The sequence below is a fragment of the Rhineura floridana genome, chromosome 4, assembly GCF_030035675.1.
Source record: "Rhineura floridana isolate rRhiFlo1 chromosome 4, rRhiFlo1.hap2, whole genome shotgun sequence".
Taxonomy (NCBI): domain Eukaryota; kingdom Metazoa; phylum Chordata; class Lepidosauria; order Squamata; family Rhineuridae; genus Rhineura; species Rhineura floridana.
Window position 1 is genome coordinate 121,670,551 of NC_084483.1, and position 20,466 is coordinate 121,691,016.

Below are 20,466 nucleotides of genomic sequence, written 5' to 3' on the forward strand. Positions count from 1 at the left end.
GCTGAAATTTAAAATAGTCATTCTTAACTTTCTTGTGCATGTCCATGTTACATATCAATATGTCCATGTTAACATTTCAGTGAGGACTATGGTAGTTATTTCCGTCTTTTCTTTATTCATTTTTTCTCACATAATTTGCACAAAGCTGAACATACTTGAGTTTTAAAAAGGAAAAAAATATATTGTATCTCTGAAAGAAGTCCCAGCAAGATAATAAGGAACTAGCTGTTTACACTTAAAATCAAACTATTGCTTCATCTCCTTCAAGTGAGCTGCTCTATATTAAGGTATGTATGGACCACCTTATTAGTCTGCCAGTAGATGTAGTCTGTAGAACTGTGCAGTTTGCACTTGGTTGCATGATCTGCTCAGGATGTTACTGCTTGTTTTACTTAGATAAAAGTTAAAACTTCATCCAAGAGTTGAAAAACTTTCTGTGATTAGACTAGCCAGACAAACATTTCACAATATTACTCTTCTCAGCCATTGTTCCAACATTCTTCCTTTTGTTGATAGAAGGGTTTTAAAAAAATTTTTTTAAAAGGAAACATACATTTTGGAAATTACCTGTTCATCATAAATACCTTACTTCTCTTTTGAGGGGTGAAGAGGATTGTTTCTGACCTTTCACAACATTGGTTAGCTTCAAGGTCTTGTCTGCTCACCTTTGTAGCACCTGGTATTCATGTGCCTGTGGAATGTGCAAATATGTAAATTCAGTATTTTTAAAAAATAAAAAGCTGTAACTGACCAAGAAATAGTGTGTAAATATGGGATATGTGTAACATGCCTGCAAGTGATGAAATGTGAGAAGAAGTGCTAGTATGCACACCTTTTCTTGTTTCATTTCTACCTTGTGCCTGGTTGTACTGTGGTGTCATAAAGTTGTGTTTATGGAAGGCTTGCTGGCTTCAGGATAATATAATGTGTAATAATTTTGCTTTGCAGTGGTTTCAGTATTTATGACAGATGCTGTTACGCTCAGATCTTGATTTGGGCTTCCTATAGGCATCTGGTTGGCCATTTTCAGAACAGGGTACTATACTAGATGGGCCACTGGCTTGATCGTTCAGGCTTTTCTTATGTTCTGAAGTGGAGCTTTTAATTTATAGCATGTAGAAATGTTTTCTACAGGTATGCAGTTTGGGCCTCAATAGGGGAAATGGTGGTAATTGTAAATCCTGATATAATTTTCCCATTAAAAGCTTTGATAGCTCATTTAGTAGATAAGATTATATGAACTGAACTGTGAACAATTCTTTCATGCAGTGGAAACATTTTGAGAAGGAAGTTTGCAGGGTCCACTTATTTGTTTATCTCAGTTAAAATGCTGAACATTAATATCTGACATACAGTTCTAGCGCCTACTTGTTTTTTTAAAATATACATTAACGTTTGGAACAAACGAATAGCAAATGGTTAAACCAACCATTTTTATTAGAAAGTCCCATTGATACAGTGGACCTACTCTTGAGTAAACATAAACATAATCGCACTTAAAAGTATTTTTCATGCTTGTGGACAAGTTTTTCCATAGGAGCAGGTTTTTGGTGGAGTCACTGATCCCTTTTTCATTGATAGAAAGAGATGTGTCTTTTCTTTCCCGCCCTTCCTCCCAAAGGACCCCACTGTGTAAATATAAGGGATGAACTAGACAGAAATGACTGAAAGAGATTCTTGGCAAAATTAGTATTTTATATCTCCAGATAAGTGATCTTGTACATTTGGCATGTTATCATCTCTGATTTGCAGAAATTGAAAGAGTTTTTTGAGAAACAACTGGTGGTAACTTCAAATTTGCATAAACAGATGGGTCTGGTTTTTTGTTTTTGCACCTATCTGTTAAAAGCATAATGTGTGATATAGCTCTGGAAACACTTGCCATGTAGATGGACATTATTGTTGGGAGACTATTGGTCCAACACAAAGTAGGAGGATAAATACCACGTCCAATATTTTCAGCTGCAGGAAGGTAATGCCCTAGTTGCCTTTCATTTATCCTGCTTTGTTGTTGTCTGTTGTTGTTTTAGTCTCATCAAGCATTCTGATATGCACCTTTCAGAGAGATAGACTTAATGGATTTTTCAGTACATCAGCTTTTGAGTGAGTAATGAGAAAATGTGCACAGGAAACCCAAAAATACCTCCACTTTTAAGTGACCACTCACTCCTTCATGAATGTACCAGTTTGCTGATGCATGGGAACACTGTACGACTTCAGGATTCACTTGAAAAGTTATAAAGCAAAGATGTTGTCCTAATTTGTAAGTGGTGTGATGTGTATTGAGAGAGGCTAATCTGTAGTAAAGTAGATTTCAAGTAATCTGCATAATAATAAAATGGGACACCAACTCTGTGAATCTGATGGCTAAAAGACAAACCATATGTATGTCATGAGGAACTAAAGTCATCACCTAGTTACTTTACCATTATTTGCATGTAAGGATCAATTTGTTTCAAATGTCCTACATGCAAAAAGCAAAATACTGTCTTGCTCTGTTAGGACTCTTGTTTTGATTTGATGTCATAAGGTTGGCAATTATTTTCTATCACTCTAATGTTGTTGTCATTTATATGGAGCTGCAATTTAATTTGATTTAGGCCTATTGATATCCAATCTTATCAAAACACGTCACAGAAGTAACTCATTTCTATTCCACATAATTGTTTATGGTTTTCCATATCTTTGTACACTATGCTGCTTGTTAAGAATGTTTTGCAATAAATACACAAGCACATGCTGCTAATTTTTTTCTAGGACACACCATTTAGCACTGGTATAATCTGTTACTGATGCAAGTGCACCAATATTAAGTAACTTGCAATGATTCCCCCTCTTTATTTTTTCATACAAAAAAGTAAATGCATGTGGTAGAAGTTCTGAGCATCATATGTGTGTGAACGTGAAGGTATAGTGGCATACAGGAACAGGTTATTAAAAGCAGTTATGGAAATTTAATGAGCATTGTGTGATTTATTATCACATAGTATACAGAGTAGTGCCTTTCTTGGTAGGATATATTTTAAAATTGTGGACATTTAATAATTAAGCTCTCAAAACATCTTTCTCGCACGGTAAAATGTGTATTCTTGTTCTGCAAAGAGGAATCTGAAATGCTTTAAAGCAGGCTTTTTTCTCTCATGTACTCTAGCAGAGTGGTTCCCAACCTTTTTGGTATGGTGACCCACAAGTCCAAATTTACTTGGTATCCACCAATTTATTGTCACATGAATTTTGGACCTTAGGTTTGGCAGCTGTCAGTTTCATTCATTTTTCACTGCAAGTTTTATTTTTATAACCATTATTTGAAACATCCAAGCAAAAATTTACTTCACCCCTATTAACGTGGAATTTGTTGGAATATTTATAGTGCTTATAAAGTTATTCTCCTTTTTAATGGAAATGTAAGAACACCAATAATCTGATCACAGGATATTACTTTATAAAATATACAATTTATTCTAAAAACATAAGATTACACAAGCAGTGTTAGATATAACAAACTATGAATATTTTAAAGAGTTTTATTAATGATAAAGTCCATTTTAACAAATATCAGTGGGATGGCTGAGCTTGCATTTTGCCAACAAGTGGGTCAATGTAGGGTTTGAAGGTTGTCAGATGTAGTCTCAGATCATTATCACTCCATAGTCTCCTACTGTATTTAGTCTTCATAGTAGTCATTGCTGAAAAATCTGTCTCATAAAGGTATGTACTACCACATGGTAGCATGACAGATATTGCTTCATTAGCAATCTCAGGATACTCAGTGGTAAATGAATAATTTTGGTATCATTAAGCCAAAATTTGGATAACCTCACTTCCAAAAAATTATCTTAGAGGGTCCTATCTTATTATGAGTTCTTTATATGTACGGACAAAAACAACTTTGTGTTGTCAGTTTCAACTAGGTTTTACATCCACTCATACTTTTGTTTCTTTAACAGAAAAGTAGTGGACAAATTTTGACAAAACAAACTTCAGATCATCTTTCAACTAGGTTTTACATCCACTCATACTTTTGTTTCTTTAACAGAAAAGTAGTGGACAAATTTTGACAAAACAAACTTCAGATCACCTTTGGCTTAACTATTAACTAACCCTGGTGGCAGATCTGGTGACAGTCTGCCACAGAGTGATTGTACAGTACAGGAGTTGTTTGGAATGACTATTATAGTTCACCTCTGATGTACAAGTGTTACCTTCAGCACCTTGAGCATTAGAGGCAAACTAATATTTACCCCCATGCCATTCCAATGCTTCCCATAAGCTCATTTCAAAACAAACCTTTACAAAACTTATAGTCCTGAACTCAGAAACACTTGCTTAACAACCCTCTCAATTTTCATGGCGATGAACAAAACAGTCAGAAGGAATCGAGAGTTCAAAGTCGAGAGAGAGAGAGAGAGAAAACAGAGCCCTTTTGGGCTTTTTTCTCTCAGAGTTCTCATAATCTGTTGAAATTCATTTAAAATCAGCCATGTTCACAGAGGACCTGTAATCCTGTTACTGACCTTGCCCCATACTCTGACCTTCATCTTCTGTAGTTTGAAAGTTAAAAAAATGTGTGGCTGATCTTTAATTAATTTAATAAATTTTGCATTGATCTGAATAATAATGTCGGACATGCTCAGTAAGAACCAACTGTCAGTGTTCTAAAAGCCAGACTCACAGCTGCTTGGCTTGCCTAATCAGGGGGCCACACCACACCATACTTTGATTTCATGTGAGACAGTCATGGCTTCCCTCAGAGAATCCTGGGAAGTGTAGTTTGTGAAGGGTGCTGAGCGGAGACTCCTATTCCCCTGAGAGAGCTCCAGTAGTTTAACAGCTGCTCTGATTGAACAGCCAGAGTAGTTTAACAGCTGCTCTGATTGAAGCTCTGTGAGAGGAACAGGGCATCTCCTAGCAACTCTCAGTACCCTTCACCAACTACACTTCCCAGGATTCTTTGAGAAGAGCCATGACTGTCCAAAGTGAAATAAAGGTCTGGTGTGGATGTGGCCAGGGACATCTTTGGTTTAAATTTGGGTGGGAGGCTACATGTGCCTGTTGTAGAATAAAAAAGTGGGGGAAACCTGAAAAGCAATGCAATTGTTCATAATGTTTTCCTTTTGGAAAAGAAAGGGGCTTCCCCTCTGCCCAGTGCCCACCCATCCAATCTCCTTCCCTCCTCCTACCCTCCCTGCTCCTCCCCCAGGTCAGTGTTGGACTATGACCTGAGACACCAGGGTTCAAATCCCCACACAGCCATGAAGCTTGTTGGGTGACCTAGGGCCAGTCACTGCCTCTCAGCCTCAGAGGAAGGCAATGGTAAAACCACCTCTGAATACCATTTACCATGAAAACCCTATTCATAGGGTCTGCATAAGTCGGGATCGACTTGAAGGCAGTCCATTTCCATTTTCAAACATGATTGCACAGAAATAAATCCCATTGAACTCAAAAAGCATGCAACTGATCAAACACATCTCCTTTCTACTCCCTCCTATTCCCTCCCTCTTGCCCCTTCCCTCCCCCTCCAATCCCCTCCTTCCCCCTCCCCATGGTCAGTTTTACCTATCTTAAGCATGATTGCACGGGAGTAAGTACTACTGAACTCAATAAGCATGCAAATGATCAAACCTGCCCTCCCCCTCCAATCCCCTCCTTCACCCTTCTCTTCCTCCTGCTCCCATCTCCCCTCCCCTGCTTCTCCCCCCCTCTCCTCTCCCCTCCCCTGCTTCTCCCCCATGGTCAGTTTTACCTATCCTAATCATGATTACATAGGAGTAAACCCCATTAAACTCAATAAACATGCAAATGATCAGACCTAGCTTTCCACTCCTTCCCCTCTCCCTTTCTCCTCCCCTCCCCTTTTCCTTCTTCCTCCTTCCCTGCCCACTGCAGCTGTCCCTCCCTTCCCCCGATCAGTTTTACCTATCCTAAGCATGATTGCATGGGAGTAAATCCCACTGAACTCAATAAACATGCAAATGATCAAACCTGTCCTCCTCCCCTCCCCCTCCTGCCTGCTCCCATTTCCCTCCTCCCCTCCCCATCCCCTGTGATCAGTTTCACCTATCCTAAGCATGATTGCAGGGGAGCTAATCCCACTGAACTCAAAATGGAAATGGACTGCCTTCAAGTCGATCCCGATTTATGGCTACCGTATGAATAGGGATTTCATGGTAAGCAGTATTCAGAGGAGGTTTACTATTGCCTCCCTCTGGGGCTAGTCCTCCCCAGCTAGCTAGGTCCTGCTCAGCTTGCCACAGCTGCACAAGCCAGCCTTTCCTTGTCTGCAACTGCCAGCCAGGGGACAACTGGGCTTCTTGGGACTATGCAGCTTGCCCACAGCTGCACAGGTGGCAGGGCACGTAACCCCTGAGCCACTCACTGGACTCCCAGCCAGGCTCTCCTCCCCACTGTGCTATACCAGCACTGAACTCAATAAGCATGCAAATGATTAATCCATTCTCGGCAAGCTTGCACAAGATCCCATTTCTTATCTCCCAGATTAAAAAGAGAAATTCACTAATAGACAAAAAAGCTTGTGGTTTAAGAATGTATCTATAGCCAACAGATATTTCTATCAAACTATAAAAAGCAGGGAAATTGGGCAGCTATAATAATGAATGCACCAGGGGAGCAGGAAACCTGACCTTCTCTCTGAGATACTGTACTGCCCTACAAATTTGTCAAAATGCAAACCCAATTTGGGTTGGTCTTTCACAGTCCAATTCACTTCCTGTGTAGCTTGGAAGAATTTGGTAATGTGCCTCTGAGCATGTGGTGAGTAGGTTTTTCCGTATGCATTTTTTATGAGATCTTATTAAATGTGGTTATTATAAAATGAATTCTTTAGTCCTGTTGAAATCTGTCTCCAATCTGGAATATTTTTCTAAATACATTTCCCCTCTACTTGGGCTATAGTACATCTAGTTGTTTTTCACACGCCCGTTGGGTAACCTTTGTTATATTAGTTCTTTTTTTATTGAGTGGAATTCCTGGCCAAGCCTTCTAGTTCCTGTTCAACCCCAGTCAATATGGTCAGGTATAATGGGCATCGGACAGCACCAGGTTGGGGAAGACTGGATTAGTTTTAAAAGGTTTCATGCAACTTCTTACCTAACAAGGTTGACAATGCAACTGATAATAAGCCACTTCTAGTTCCCTCTACACATCCTGGAACCAGTGGTGCTGATGTAGGAAGTAGTCATATCATCTACCAGACGTATGTAGTGCCTGGATTCAGATCATACAGGCTGTTGCTGCCTCAGTCTCATTTCTTTGTGAATGTGTTGGGTTCAGATGTTACAATCTGCTCCGGTTTTGTAGATACTGCTTAAGCCTTAGTTTTCCTGTTGTAATATCATGGGAGGCTGGATTTTAAAAAATCTTCCTTGAATCTAGGTTTGTAAGGGAGTGGGAGAGAAGGGAATGCATGATCACAAGGCCAATAAGAAATGTTTTATCAAACTAAGGTTATTGTGGTCTGAGCCAGGCCAATAACTTAAAAGTAGTAATAAAGACTGTAAAGATGCAGTCCTTGGATTATTTTGAAATAAAACCTAATTGCTGTTCTATAAGCACATGATTTTGAGATTTGTTTAATTACATATAGGAACACATTGAAAAACAGTACATCTTAATGACACTTTCTTGTAATGGAAACATGATTAAAATGTTTGTGTGAATATTTTATAGCATCTACCCATACAAGCCTTTATGTACTGTTTGAGACATTAGTGGAGACACATTATATATTAACAATGGGTGCTTCCATGTCTTTGTTCCTTACTCAGTGATACTACACTTCTAGTAAATGACTTATTGTTCTTGAAATTCTATTGTTTGTAATGGAACAGATGAACAAAAAGCTGCAAGAGGACAGTTTCTTTTCTTTTATTAAAAATAGTGCAATAGTGTTGTATCTTTCCTGACACCAATATATACCATTCTCTCCTCCCCTGAGTCTAATTAGCAAAAATAATCAGGATATTTGTGATACTTTTAATGCAGAAGTAAGTTATGTACTTTAGACCAGTGATACTATCTTGTTTATAAAGATGTTTGCATTTTCTAAATGTGGTGTGGTGATCCTTTTGTAATGCACGAAAGGTATGTGGTGGTGAAGCTTCAAGTAGTGATATAGCAACCTGAATGGCATTCTACTTCTGACTAAATGTGCAGAGCATAAGCTTGTTATTACAAACACACTCTTTCATCAGAAAAATAAATTTAAAACATCATGGAAGCACCCTCGGTCAAAACACTGGCATCTCCTGGATTATGTAATTGTCAGTGCCAGAGATCATCGTGTTGTACTCCTCACTAGGGCCATGATGAGTGCTGATGACTGCTGGACAGATCACCGATTAATTCGATCCACTATGGCCATTAATATTGCTCCTCAATGTAGGCTCCAAGGAAGAAAACCAAGGCATAAAATGAACATCCATGCCGTTCAAGATCCTATTAAGCAAGCCTGCTTTCAAACAACTCTCAAGAAACATCTACCGATGGAACTCCTTGAAAATGTCGAGGAACACTGGATTAAACTGAAGATATCCATTATTGCAGCATGTGAACAAACTATTGGATACCAAACTAAGAAACATCAGGATTGGTTTGATGAGAATGATAGTGAGATTGAACATATCATTGACAAGAAAAGGAAAGCCTTCCAGATATGGCAGAAAGACATTAATTGTGCTGCTAAGAAAAAACTCTATGCCAGTGCAAAGGCTAAGGTCCAAAGAAGAACTAGAGAACTTAAGAATGCCTGGTGGATAAAGAAAGCTCAAGAAATCCAGCCCTTTGCAGATGCTTACAATGCACTGGGCTTTTTTAATGCCACAAAGGCCATCTATGGACCAACAAATTACGGTACAAATCCCTTACGTTCAATGGATGGTAGCAAACTCCTTAAGGACAAAGAGTCTATTGCACTGTGTTGGAAAGAGCATTACCACGACCTCCTTAATCGTAACTCTATTATGGCTGATGAGGTCTTCTTGCAAATTCCACAACAACAAACTAGAGACAAGCTTGCAGTATCCCCTAATTTGGGTGAAGTCAGTAAAGCCATCAATCAAATGAAGAACAACAAAGCTAGTGGCCCCAATGGGATTCCTGCTGAAGTCTTTAAAGAAGGTGAGCCTGAACTTACACAACAACTTCATAAGCTCATCGAAAAAATCTGGATAAGGGAGGAGATCCTGGAAGACTTATTATCACCCTTTTTAAGAAGGGTGATAGAACAGATTGTGGGAACTATTGAGGTTCCTCTCCTTGCTACTGTAAGGGTTAATGGACGCCATTAGCAAAGAAGGATTCAGCACGTAGACCAGAAGGAGGCGCAAGCGCAGAGGATTGTTCTAGGAATGGAAAATTACCAGCTATACAGTTATGTTTTGTGCAACACACTCACCAATGTATCTTTTCTGTTGTCTGTAACCCAATAAAAGAGCTGTGCCTCAACTGTCAGGAGGCACAGTTTTGGTGGACAAATCCCGCTGTGCCCTTGCTAGCAATAAAGTTATCTGATGAACCGAACTTGGGCCTGAGACTCCAATTCTTACCTTAACATTTGGCGCCCGAACAGGGACATAAGGTCAAGGGTATTCCCCCTTGTCCTACAGCGGAGTTCTCGGTCAGGGATATTTCCCCTGCACCTTCCTTGGACCGCGCGGTTACCCGGATCGCTTCACTACTCTGCAGGGAGCGCGCCTTCAGCAGTTGCTGATGCCTGGCTGGGCTAGGGAGGAGGCCGGGGAGCGACACGGAACCAACGGAGGCCTTCCAGAAGTTCGGTCCAGATCGCTTTAAACCAGTACCGGAGGTGTTCACCGTCAGGCGAGTATTAAGGGATCCCTTTCTGTTCTGTCCTGTTTCTGCCTGCCAGCCGATCCCAGTGGATCGAAGGGGGGTCTGATCAACCTCCATTTCTGTTTCTCTGTCGGGAGGTTTGGGAAGGGGGGTTTCTTGTCATGTGCTTGGTGAGTGTGTGACTGACCGCTCGATTTCCACGTCTGGCCGTTGGACGTACTAGTCCTGGGACGCCTTTGGGTGTCTTGAAAGTCCGGGGGATGTGGGCAGCGGAGCGTGCCTGTAACCTTTACCTCAGCAAGTCGCTTCCCCCAATTCCTATAGGCGACTTGTGTCCTGTGCCCCCTCCCTTCTCTGTGTGTTATCCACTATCCTGAATTGATTAGGTTAGGAAGGAGTTAGGTCAGGATGGGGGGAGGCTCTTCAACCCCTTTGGCTCTCATAGTCAAACACTTTCCTGAAGTCTTTGATACCAGTATCTGCAATGTGCAGACCATGAAGACTAAATGTTCCTGGGACTGCCCTAGACTTGGGCCCTTAGTAGACTGGCCAGCAGAGGGCACTTTCTATGGCCCCATCATTTCCCGCCTCTGGAATGTAGTTACAGTAGAAGGCAATCCCGGATGCCCTGAAGATATTCCTTATGTGAAAGGGTGAAGGAAAGTGGCAAGTAATCCGCCACCTTGGGCAAAGAAGTGGGTGGAGAACGCCGCCACGATTATGTTAACTCAGGTCAAGAAGACTTCTAAGACAGGCCGTGAAATAAACCAGAAGGCCAAGATGCAGCCTGATCTTGATTATACTGTCACCTGGAAACAGAAGGCTGCCTCAGAAGGCCAGGCCGAGAAACCAGAAAAACCTGTTCTAGAAAATCAACCTGAAGAATCACCCCCACCATATGTGTGTCCTTGCCCACCTTCGGCACCGTTAACTCCGTTACCCCTTATAACTGAGACGCCAGAAAAATCCTTGTACCAGCCCTTACCCAGAGAAGAAAGCCAAGGAAGCCCCTTAGAGGAGGGCATTGAGAATCCCCGAAGGTCCATTCGGCTAATAGAAAAGGGATTAGGGAAACCCAATCCCGAGAGTATTCATGAAAGAAATTCCGAAAGCTCTAGAATCCTGCCTGTTCGTACGGTCCCAGCTATGATCCCCGCCCCAGACCCAATTGATCCCGGCAAAGTAGCCTATAAATCAGTCAATACTTTCACGTATGTGCCATTTAGTTCCTCCGATTTGCTTAACTGGAAAAATCATGGACCATCATATGAGGAGGAACCGGAGAAATTTGTGGACATGGTTGAAGGCATAGTGTCAGCCCAGAACCCCACCTGGTCTGATATACAACAGTTACAGGGATATTTGATGACTACTGAGCAAAGAATGCAAATTCAGGTCAACTTAGAAGAGGCTGCAGGCAAGATTGCCAGGCAGGAAGGCGTGAGAGATGAAGATCGAACAATGTATATAGCCAGATATGCTCCGACTGTGAACCCTCGATGGGACCTTTCTAGTGGAGCGGACCGCACCGCTATGCGTCAGTATCAACAAGCCTTTGTGGAGGCAGTGAAGAAAGGGCGAAAGCGAATGATGAACATGCAAAAGATCCACGATGTAGTTCAGGAAAAGGATGAAAGCCCTGGGGCTTTTCTTGAACGACTTTTTAAGGCATACCGGAGATACACCCCCATTGACCCTGAGGATGAAAGGAACCGACAGACAGTGGTGCTGGCCTTCGTGTCCCAATCAGCACCAGACATCAGAAAGAAGTTACAGAAGGCCGAGGGCTTCGAAGGAATGCCCCTCAGACAGTTGAAGGTTCTAGCAGATAAAGTATTTCTCAATCGAGATGTGGAAGAGAAGCGGGAACAAGCGAAACGGATGAAGGAAAAAGCTAATCTTCTTGCAGCTGTCCTGAGGCCCCAGGAGTCACGGGAACAATTCCCACACCCTCGTCCATCTTTAGGACGTAATCAATGTGCATATTGTAAAAAGGAAGGCCATTGGAAAAACTAATGTTCAGAAAGTCCCCGGGAACAGTGGAGAAGTTATGGCTGAGGCATTAGACCCGGCAGAGGCCGAGGTCAGGAAAGGGGACGAGGAGGGCTCAACCATCAGGCATTATCGTCTTCCCAGACGCAGCAGCCTGCTCGGACCATGACTGCAGAAGACTATTATACAGAAGACTGAGGATGCCTACGGGGCATTCTGCCTCCCGACCCCGTACTGGAAATCACTGTGGGAGGCAGGAAAATCAAGGGCCTTCTGGACTCCGGAGCTCAGCGTTCGGTCCTCAACGTGCTGCCTGCTGAGTTGTCCATTAAGAAGAAAACCTGTATACCTGTTATAGGGGCAGGAGGATGAATTCTTCAATCCCCCAGTTGAACTAGTGTATAAACAGCATCACAGTCAATCAGAGATGCTCCTCTGGTTTCTCTAAATTAATTTATAAATTGTGGATGGTAGTAAAGCATTTTACTTCCCCAATGAAAATTCTTTCTGGACATTATCGTCTTTGTTACTGTAATTAGGAGCCCCCCCCCCCCCAATTTCACACATTCTCTGTTTTGGGACAGATCTTGTACGAATGAATAAGTCCTTCATCACAGTGAAATCACCTCGCTTTTGTCAGTTATCCCTGTAAGGTAACAGAGCTTCAGAATAAGCTTTGCTGGATCTGTCATGACACCCCAGACCCTTAAATTGCACCTCAGGAAAATGTGCGCTGAAACAAAGACTAAATGGATCCAGATGCTGCTGGTGGCTTTGTTACACATGAGATGTACACCTGGAACTAATGGTCTCACCCCATATGAACTGGTTTACGGGAGGCCACCACCTTTGCCTGTGGCAGTGGATACCCTGGCACTAAGGGGGGAAATAAACCTAAAGCGCATTTTAAGAGAGTTAAACCGAACCGTTCTAGAGATAGGTCAATACACAGAACAGAGCCCCTTGGGACTTACCACCCCTGTCCACGGATTCTGTCCTGGAGATACAGTATGGGTCAAAAGTTACAAGGAAGATGCATTGGGAAAAGTTTGGGAAGGGCCTTTTATTGTCTTATTAACTACCCCTACTGCCTTAAAGGTTGAAGGGAACCCTACCTGGATCCACTGGAGTCGCGCTAAAATAGCCTCTCCGGAAGGATGGACGATTGCCAACCAGAGAGGCCTGAAGATGACCCTGAGAAGGGATGCCACCACGCGGGACGCGGCGGGAGAAGCCTCCTCGGGACCGGCAACCGAGAGAGCGAAATAGCTGGGGGCGCTGCATCCCCTACCGTCCTGGATAGAGTAGTGGGACACCGCCCGAAGATTCAGATTTGCCTAACTTCAACTAGAATGCCCTGTTGTAAATTATCTTATTTGATTATACTGTTCCAGTTTGGGATTATTCTAATGCTGCTGTTGTTTCCTCCCCACTGTGTAACGACTACCCTTCCATCCTGCAGGATTTGTATTAAGACTGTTAGGAACCATAACAATATCCAGGACACTCTAGTTTATCAGAGTAAATTCAGTTGTAAAGGGACAGCTGTCACATGCCAGTTTCGTAATGTTAGTTACTCAGCCTGTATTCAGGGAAACCAGACAACTTGTTATGACCCCAAAGAAAGTCCTGACCAATGGTGGCTTCAGGTGAGGGAAGGCACGCAGAGTGGATGAGTACTGTTCCAGACCAGATTAGCAACCCCTAATACTACAGCATGGGTTAAAATCAAACCTTGTGAGATTTCAAAATGGCCTGAGCAATGTGGAAATCATGATTGGGAAAAGTCTTATACGTGGGATGATAAATACATTTGTCCTGAAAAGGGTATCAGTACTGAATGTACAAATCAGTGTCCTTATTGGAACTATGTAGGCTGGGCCACTTGGCAAACTACTGGGATAAGTGCTCACCTTTCCAAAGTCACAGTACAAAGTGACTGCGGGCCCCGGAAATGTAATTACGTAAATTTTACTATTAATAATCTACAGGCCTTTTTGAGTAAATTTGGGCAACACTTTGGGTTACGCATTCATGGAACAGGCAGAGATCCGTTAGGATTGTTCTATCTGAAACTTGTTCAACTAACAGAGACAGGCCATACCTTGCAGCAAACCTTCTTCTCTGATTTCTGGGAGGAGATGAATACTTCTTTCCAGGTACCTGAAGTGGCCAGAAATTTGTTTATTACTTTTGCAGAAACTGTGGCCACCGCTTTAAACGTCAGTAATTGTATGTTTGTGGGGGAACTCAGATTGGAGATCACTGGCCCTGGGAAGCTGCCGAATTGAATGTTAGTCAGCTTTATAATACCACCAATATCACAAACCCCCATAGTCAATGGATGTTGAAGGCTATTGGCCCAATGCCTCTGTGATTCCGGTTAATCTGTTGTGGACAGCAGAGTTAAAGTTAAGGTTAAATTTGTCAGTTATTAATAATAAGTCTTGGAAAGCGTTACCAGGGTTTTACTGGGTTTGTGGGAAATATGCTTATTCAGAGTTACCCGAACCCTGGGAGGGAACTTGTACTTTAGGAGAGGTCAGACCATCCTTCTTTCTCATTCCCCTCAGTGCAGGAATTCGGTTAGGACATCCTTTGTATGGTAGGAAAAAGAGGATGACAGTTAAGATTGGTGACTGGAAGGATGATGAATGGCCCCCTGAAAGGATAGTTCAGTACTATGGACCTGCAACCTGGGCCCAGGATGGGTTATATGGATATAGAACCCCAATCTACATGTTAAATAGAATAATTCGGTTACAGGCAGTGCTTGAACTTATAACAAATGAAACTGCGAGGGCTTTGACTGCTCTGTCTAAAACACAAACCCAACTTAGAAATGCTGTGTACCAAAATAGACTCGCCCTTGACTACCTGTTGGCAACGGAAGGAGGGGTTTGTGGGAAGTTCAATTTGACTAATTGTTGCTTACATATTGATGACAATGGAAAAGTAATAGAAGATATAACAGATAAAATAATTAAGCTTGCACATGTGCCGGTACAAACATGGAAAGGATTTGAGTGGGCAGAAGGGCTGGGTCCGTGGTTCCAATGGATAGGAGGGATACGAGGTATTATTGGAACATTAATTGTAGGAATTCTGATGTGTGTCTTGTTACCCTGTATTCTACCTCTGATAATGCCGAGGGTTAAGGAACATGATGGAGAGCATAGCGGACAGGAGAACAGCAGTGCAGCTAATGGCGTTGTATGAATATAGGTCCATACCTACCTGTAAGAATGATACTCCCCAAACCTCTTAGCGAGGTCAGTGAAGTATCAAAGGGGGGATTGTAAGGGTTAATGGACGCCATTAGCAAAGAAGGATTCAGCACGTAGACCAGAAGGAGGTGCAAGCGCAGAGGATTGTTCTAGGAATGGAAAATTACCAGCTATACAGTTATGTTTTGTGCAACACACTCACCAATGTATCTTTTCTGTTGTCTGTAACCCAATAAAAGAGCTGTGCCTCAACTGTCAGGAGGCACAGTTTTGGTGGACAAATCCCGCTGTGCCCTTGCTAGCAATAAAGTTATCTGATGAACCGAACTTGGGCCTGAGACTCCAATTCTTACCTTAACACTACCGCAGGTAAAATCCTTGCAAGGATCCTCACAAATTGCCTCCTGCTGATCTCAGAGGATGTCCTCCCTGAATCTCAAAATGGTTTTCCCCCTTCCAGGGGGACAGTCGACATAATCTTCACTGCATGACAGCTTCAAGAAAAATGCCGGGAGCAGAATCGACCTTTATGTATGGCATTTATTGATCTGACTAAGGCCTTCGGACCATCCTTCTGAAAACTGGATGCCCTGATAAATTTGTGAATATTTTGCGACTCCTACATGACAGCAACAATTTTGGACATAAAACAGGGATGCGTCATTGCTCCTACCTTATTTGCTATCTTCATTGCTTTGATTCTATACCTTATTGAAGGGAAACTTCCTACTGGTGTGGAAATCACATATCGAACAGATGGAAAGCTTTTTAATCTCAGTAGGCTGAAAGCAAAAAGTAAGGTAATGTCAACCTGTCGTAGAACCCCACTCCCAACTTCTTGAAAGATTCCACCAACACTGCCTCTGGAAAAAGAGTCTATGGTTGCCTTTGAGCTTTGTTTAACGTGATTAGTAGAGCACAAGAAAGCACAAGAAAGTCTCCTCTGAGTCTTGGTGAAAAGGCAGCAGATGGAGAAAAGTAGGGGAACGTAGGAAATAGGGTTGAAATTTTCAAAAGGGAATTGGAGACAAAGCAGTGTTCAACTCTCAAAGTGCTGTTTTATACATGTGTAAAGAGTGTTGCATGAGCAAAGTAAAAGTCTTGCACAAAAGTTTGCAGTTCTGCGTAAACATCTCAATTCATCAGCCTTATAAATAAGCTTGCAAAGGTTACTAGCCTGCAAAAAAAAAAAGTTATTAGCCTGCTGGGGGCTGGCAGAGGAGGAATGAATCAGTTCTCTGGCATTCTGTTTGGTGGCTGTACTGGCCACAGAGGAGAGACATAGTGTTCCATCCCTCCTCTGCAAGACTTTGCACTCCTCTGCAAGGGTTACACACAAATTCTGCACTTTACACAGAAGTTGATAACACTTGCCTGCATGCAGTCCTTGTTGCTTATGACTACAAGGCTGGGCTGTAGTAGTAGTAGCAGCACCAGTGTGGTGGTGATGATGAAAATGTTTACATTCTGCTTTCCTGTCACTGATTCTCAAGGTGGCTCACAGTAATAAAAATTAAAAATAATTCAAACCAGTATAAAAAGAGTTAACAATGGTTGCTGAGCACCGAGTTTTAACCTTAGCCACTTGGAGTTGGCAGTTTTAACTTCTTGTTAGTGATTGGGTGAGTGCAAGGCAACTGCATGCCTGGAACGCATGGTAAGTTTTATGTAACTGTTTTGTGTTCATTGGATGAATTTTGTTATAAATCAGTATTTTAAATTCTTTCTGCTCCACAGCATTAAAATTGAGCAAAGAGACATCAGGCAAAGAGGTTGTTTCAACACTAGGCATATGCTATTTAGGCAGAATTTATTAGGCACATTAGCAATGTAAAAACCAAATATTATTCATACTTGGCAGTATACGTTAGATTCCAAGATACTCAACTTTTATCATGGTGACACAAGCACACACACACACAGTCTGTGCCTGTGCTGGAATTGCTTCTTTAATATGTTTTTTAAAGTTTTTTTTTAAAAAAGATGTTTTTAAAGCTATTTTTTTTAATTAAGATGTTTTATTTTAATATGTTTTAAGGATGTTTTGTTTTAATATATTTTAAAGTCTGTTCACTTCAAAACACAAAAGCAGACTTTAAAATATATTAAAACAAAACATTTTAATTTTTTTAAAAAAAATAGCTTTAAAAATCTTTTTTTAAAAAAACTTTAAAAACATATTAAAAAGCAATTCCAGCACAGACACAGACTGGGATAAATGTTGCAGAAGTAAATCTTGTCACACTGACAGCCCAGCCTTGATAGGCAAAAGAAGAAGAGGAGCATCTAGCTTTTGCTATTCCATTGATTGGAACAGGGCAAATTAGCACTCTGATCTTTCACCCAACTAAGGTACACTTATAATGAAACAAGGTATCTTCCTGAGCCCTTATTATTTGCAGAGATAACTCAAATGCATGGGTGAGGACGTTTGTAGGAAGGAAGGCTCTTTTATCATTCTTGTGCCTGTTAATTCTTGCTGGCAAATGCCTCACTGCTGAGGCTGTTCTTATCCCAGCTAGGTAGACTTGTTGTTTTGGAATCCACCTGGGAAAAAATGTAAAAATTGTCGGGAGGGGGGCATATTGCTGTGGGAGAACTAATAGGTTATGCACTATTCACTTTAGTATTACGAAGGAAATACAGGATTGGAACCCTGTATTTCCCTTGTAATGTCTAGTTTTGTTTTCTGTTTCCAGAGTAACTCATTTTTCCCTTGATATCTGTCTTCAGTACTTTGACATCGAGTTCGGTTTTCTAACTTGTTTTCTTGAGACTCAAAGTTTTAGACCTATGGGGTCTCCAGGGGTGGGTCAGTTTTTAATGTTGTTTAGTTTAATGTTGTTTAATTTTAATTATTGTATTTTGGGTTTTATATTGTATTTTATTGTGGCAATGTACGTCGCCTAGAGTGGCCGTTCAGTCGGCCAGATAGGTGACTCACAAATAAAATTTTATTATTATTATTATTATTATTATTATTAGATGGTTTAAAATCTTTAAGCTTGTACAGTGTTTAGAATTTTTACATTTTATGTTTAAAACCTCTTTCAGTTTAGCTATGACATCTCTCTTTGCTTATGCAAGGCTTGATTGCTTGCTGTAATGTAATGCTTTGTTGTATAAACTTCCCGCTGAACTCCGCATTACTCCCAGCTTGTTTAGAATGTGGCAGCATAGTTACTTAATGGTTTAGGCAATTATCATGGTATGCCTACCTGATGTTCTTTGCAATAGCTGCTTGAAGAGTTAGGGGTTGACTCAACGATTTCATTGCTCATTGTGTTTTTGTAAAATGCCTTGAGTGCCAACTGCCAAACTGATAGCATTGTTTATCTATGGACTGTTTTTGAATTTAAGGGGTCACTAGTCTAATTGGGAGCAATAATAAGAGTTAAGCATGCTTAAGTATATAATTTGATCCTACTTTGTTTTAAATTGCTGTTAATTTCTGTTTTTCATCAGAAATTTAAAGACACATTTATTTTTACAGGCTTTTAATGTGTAACACCTAGTTTTATTGCTGGTAGTTTTAATGTATATCTTTTACTCTTTTTATTGCTTTTAGAATTGGTTAAAGGTATATCCATTGGTTGCCTAAGTGCAAGGCATCTATCTTTCCTATTCGTTCCTCCTCTCTGCAGTCTCCTCTACCCCCTGAAAAAGCTCTCCAGAGGGAAGGGGTAAAGGACATAGCTCAGTTCTAGAACTTCTGCCAGGGTTGATCTGACAAATCAAATTGATTTAAGTAATGATGTAAATCACTTTTCTGAGGGATTCAATTTTAATGATTTAAATCACTAGTGAGGAAAATTCTATTTAATCATAATTTTTAGTAGAAGTACATTATTGTTTAATATAACCTTAATACATATTCAGAGATGTAGGTTTCATTAAAAGGTAGGTACACATTAAGCAATTATTCTGAATTGTTTTCAGATTAATTTTCATCAAAAATGTGATGGTAATTTGGTCATTTTAGTACTAACACAGAATGAATTTGTGAAGTTATTCAGGAGATGAACAAGCTCCAACTGTTCAATTAATCATGATATTTCTGTCATGATGTGCCAAAATCACCACCACCCAAACAGGCTTTTAAATCGTACTAAAAAGATTGTTTATTCTTCTGGTTAGTTTTATTTATTTATTTGGTTTTATATATTCCACCCTTTATCCCAATAGGAGCCCAGGGCAGCAAACAAAAGCACTAAAAACACAAAAAAACAGACTTTAAAATATATTAAAACACAACCACCATTAAAAACATATTAAAACAAAACATTTAAAAACATTAAAAAAGAAGGTTTAAAATATATTAAAAAGCAATTCCAACAGATGCAGACTGGGATAAGGTCTATAGTACTTAACAGGCCTATTGAAAGAGGCCGGCCTTCAGTAGGTGCCGAAAAGTTAACAAGAGATGGTGCTTGTGTAATATTTAAGGGGAGGGAATTCCAAAGGGTTGGTGCTACTACTTTAAAGGTCCGTTTCCTATGTTGTGCAGAACAGGCCGTCACCTGCAGAGAGCCGTGATTGACTGGGTATACAAGGGATAAGACGGTCTTTCAGGTATCCTGGTCACAAGCTGTATGGGGCTTTGTACACCACTTTGTTTTCTTCAACGAACAACAACAAAAAACATGCACATGGATTTTTGAATGGTTAACTATTTCAGTTTTTAGATAAATGTGAAGTTCTTTAAAAAATAAAATTTGGGCAATTTCAACCAAGTCACCATGAGAAATTTAAAAGAGTGGGTGGTACACTTATCTCAGTCTTCTTCAAATTTGTCTTATTTGTCCATTGTCTGGAAAGGAAGTATAAGCTTTCTTGCTTTTATAGTTCCCAGCTTATTTTTCAATTTAGAACGAATTAGTCCAAAGAAAGAAAAAAATATGTCGCCACACCTGCAGAAGAGGCTACTGGTGTTAAGAGCTGGATTACCACTTCAGTGGTCTCCTCCTTGTTCAGATCTACTCCATTTCCGAAATTCGGTATTCATTGACCTTCTTTGTCTTTGCACTTAGAGAGAGGCAAGGCCTTGAGAGCGCGAGTGCGTGTGTTTCATGTACACCACCTGCAGAATAGGATTAATCAGGTTATCTCCCATCTCCATAAGCTGCTGTTAATATAGTGATAGAATATAATTGGAAATTGTATCATTAGATTCATGATAATATCCTCGACCTAGGCTCTTTGTTTACTGGCCTCTGCCTTGTATGTAGTAGGTCCTAGGTTCAGTCCCTGGCACGTCCAGGCAGGACCTGGAGAGATCCCCATCTGAGCCTCTGTTGCTAGTCATTGTGGGTTATATTGAGCTACACAGACCAATGGTCTGACTGTATAAGGCAGCTTCCTATGTTCTATGCTATTGAACAGCGTAGGCTGTCTTGTAAGAGGTTGTAGTGGGAGGGGGGGAAATCTTGTATCA

At 40.9% G+C, this 20,466-nt stretch overlaps 1 protein-coding gene across 13 annotated transcripts in view; it reads left to right on the top strand.

Annotated features, from left to right (window-relative positions):
* Positions 1-20,466, top strand: part of ZDHHC14 (zinc finger DHHC-type palmitoyltransferase 14) — a 126,214-nt gene that overhangs the window by 2,603 nt on the left and 103,145 nt on the right. Inside the window, exon 2 of one of the 13 annotated variants that reach the window (XM_061624237.1) lies at positions 146-12,897. The exons of the other annotated variants lie outside the window; for them this stretch is intronic. Coding sequence (XP_061480221.1) covers positions 10,534-11,829 — 1,296 coding nt within the window. The 5' untranslated portion in view covers positions 146-10,533 and the 3' untranslated portion in view covers positions 11,830-12,897. Of the gene's footprint in view, positions 1-145; positions 12,898-20,466 lie in introns of those variants that run through there. 13 annotated transcript variants of the gene reach the window in all.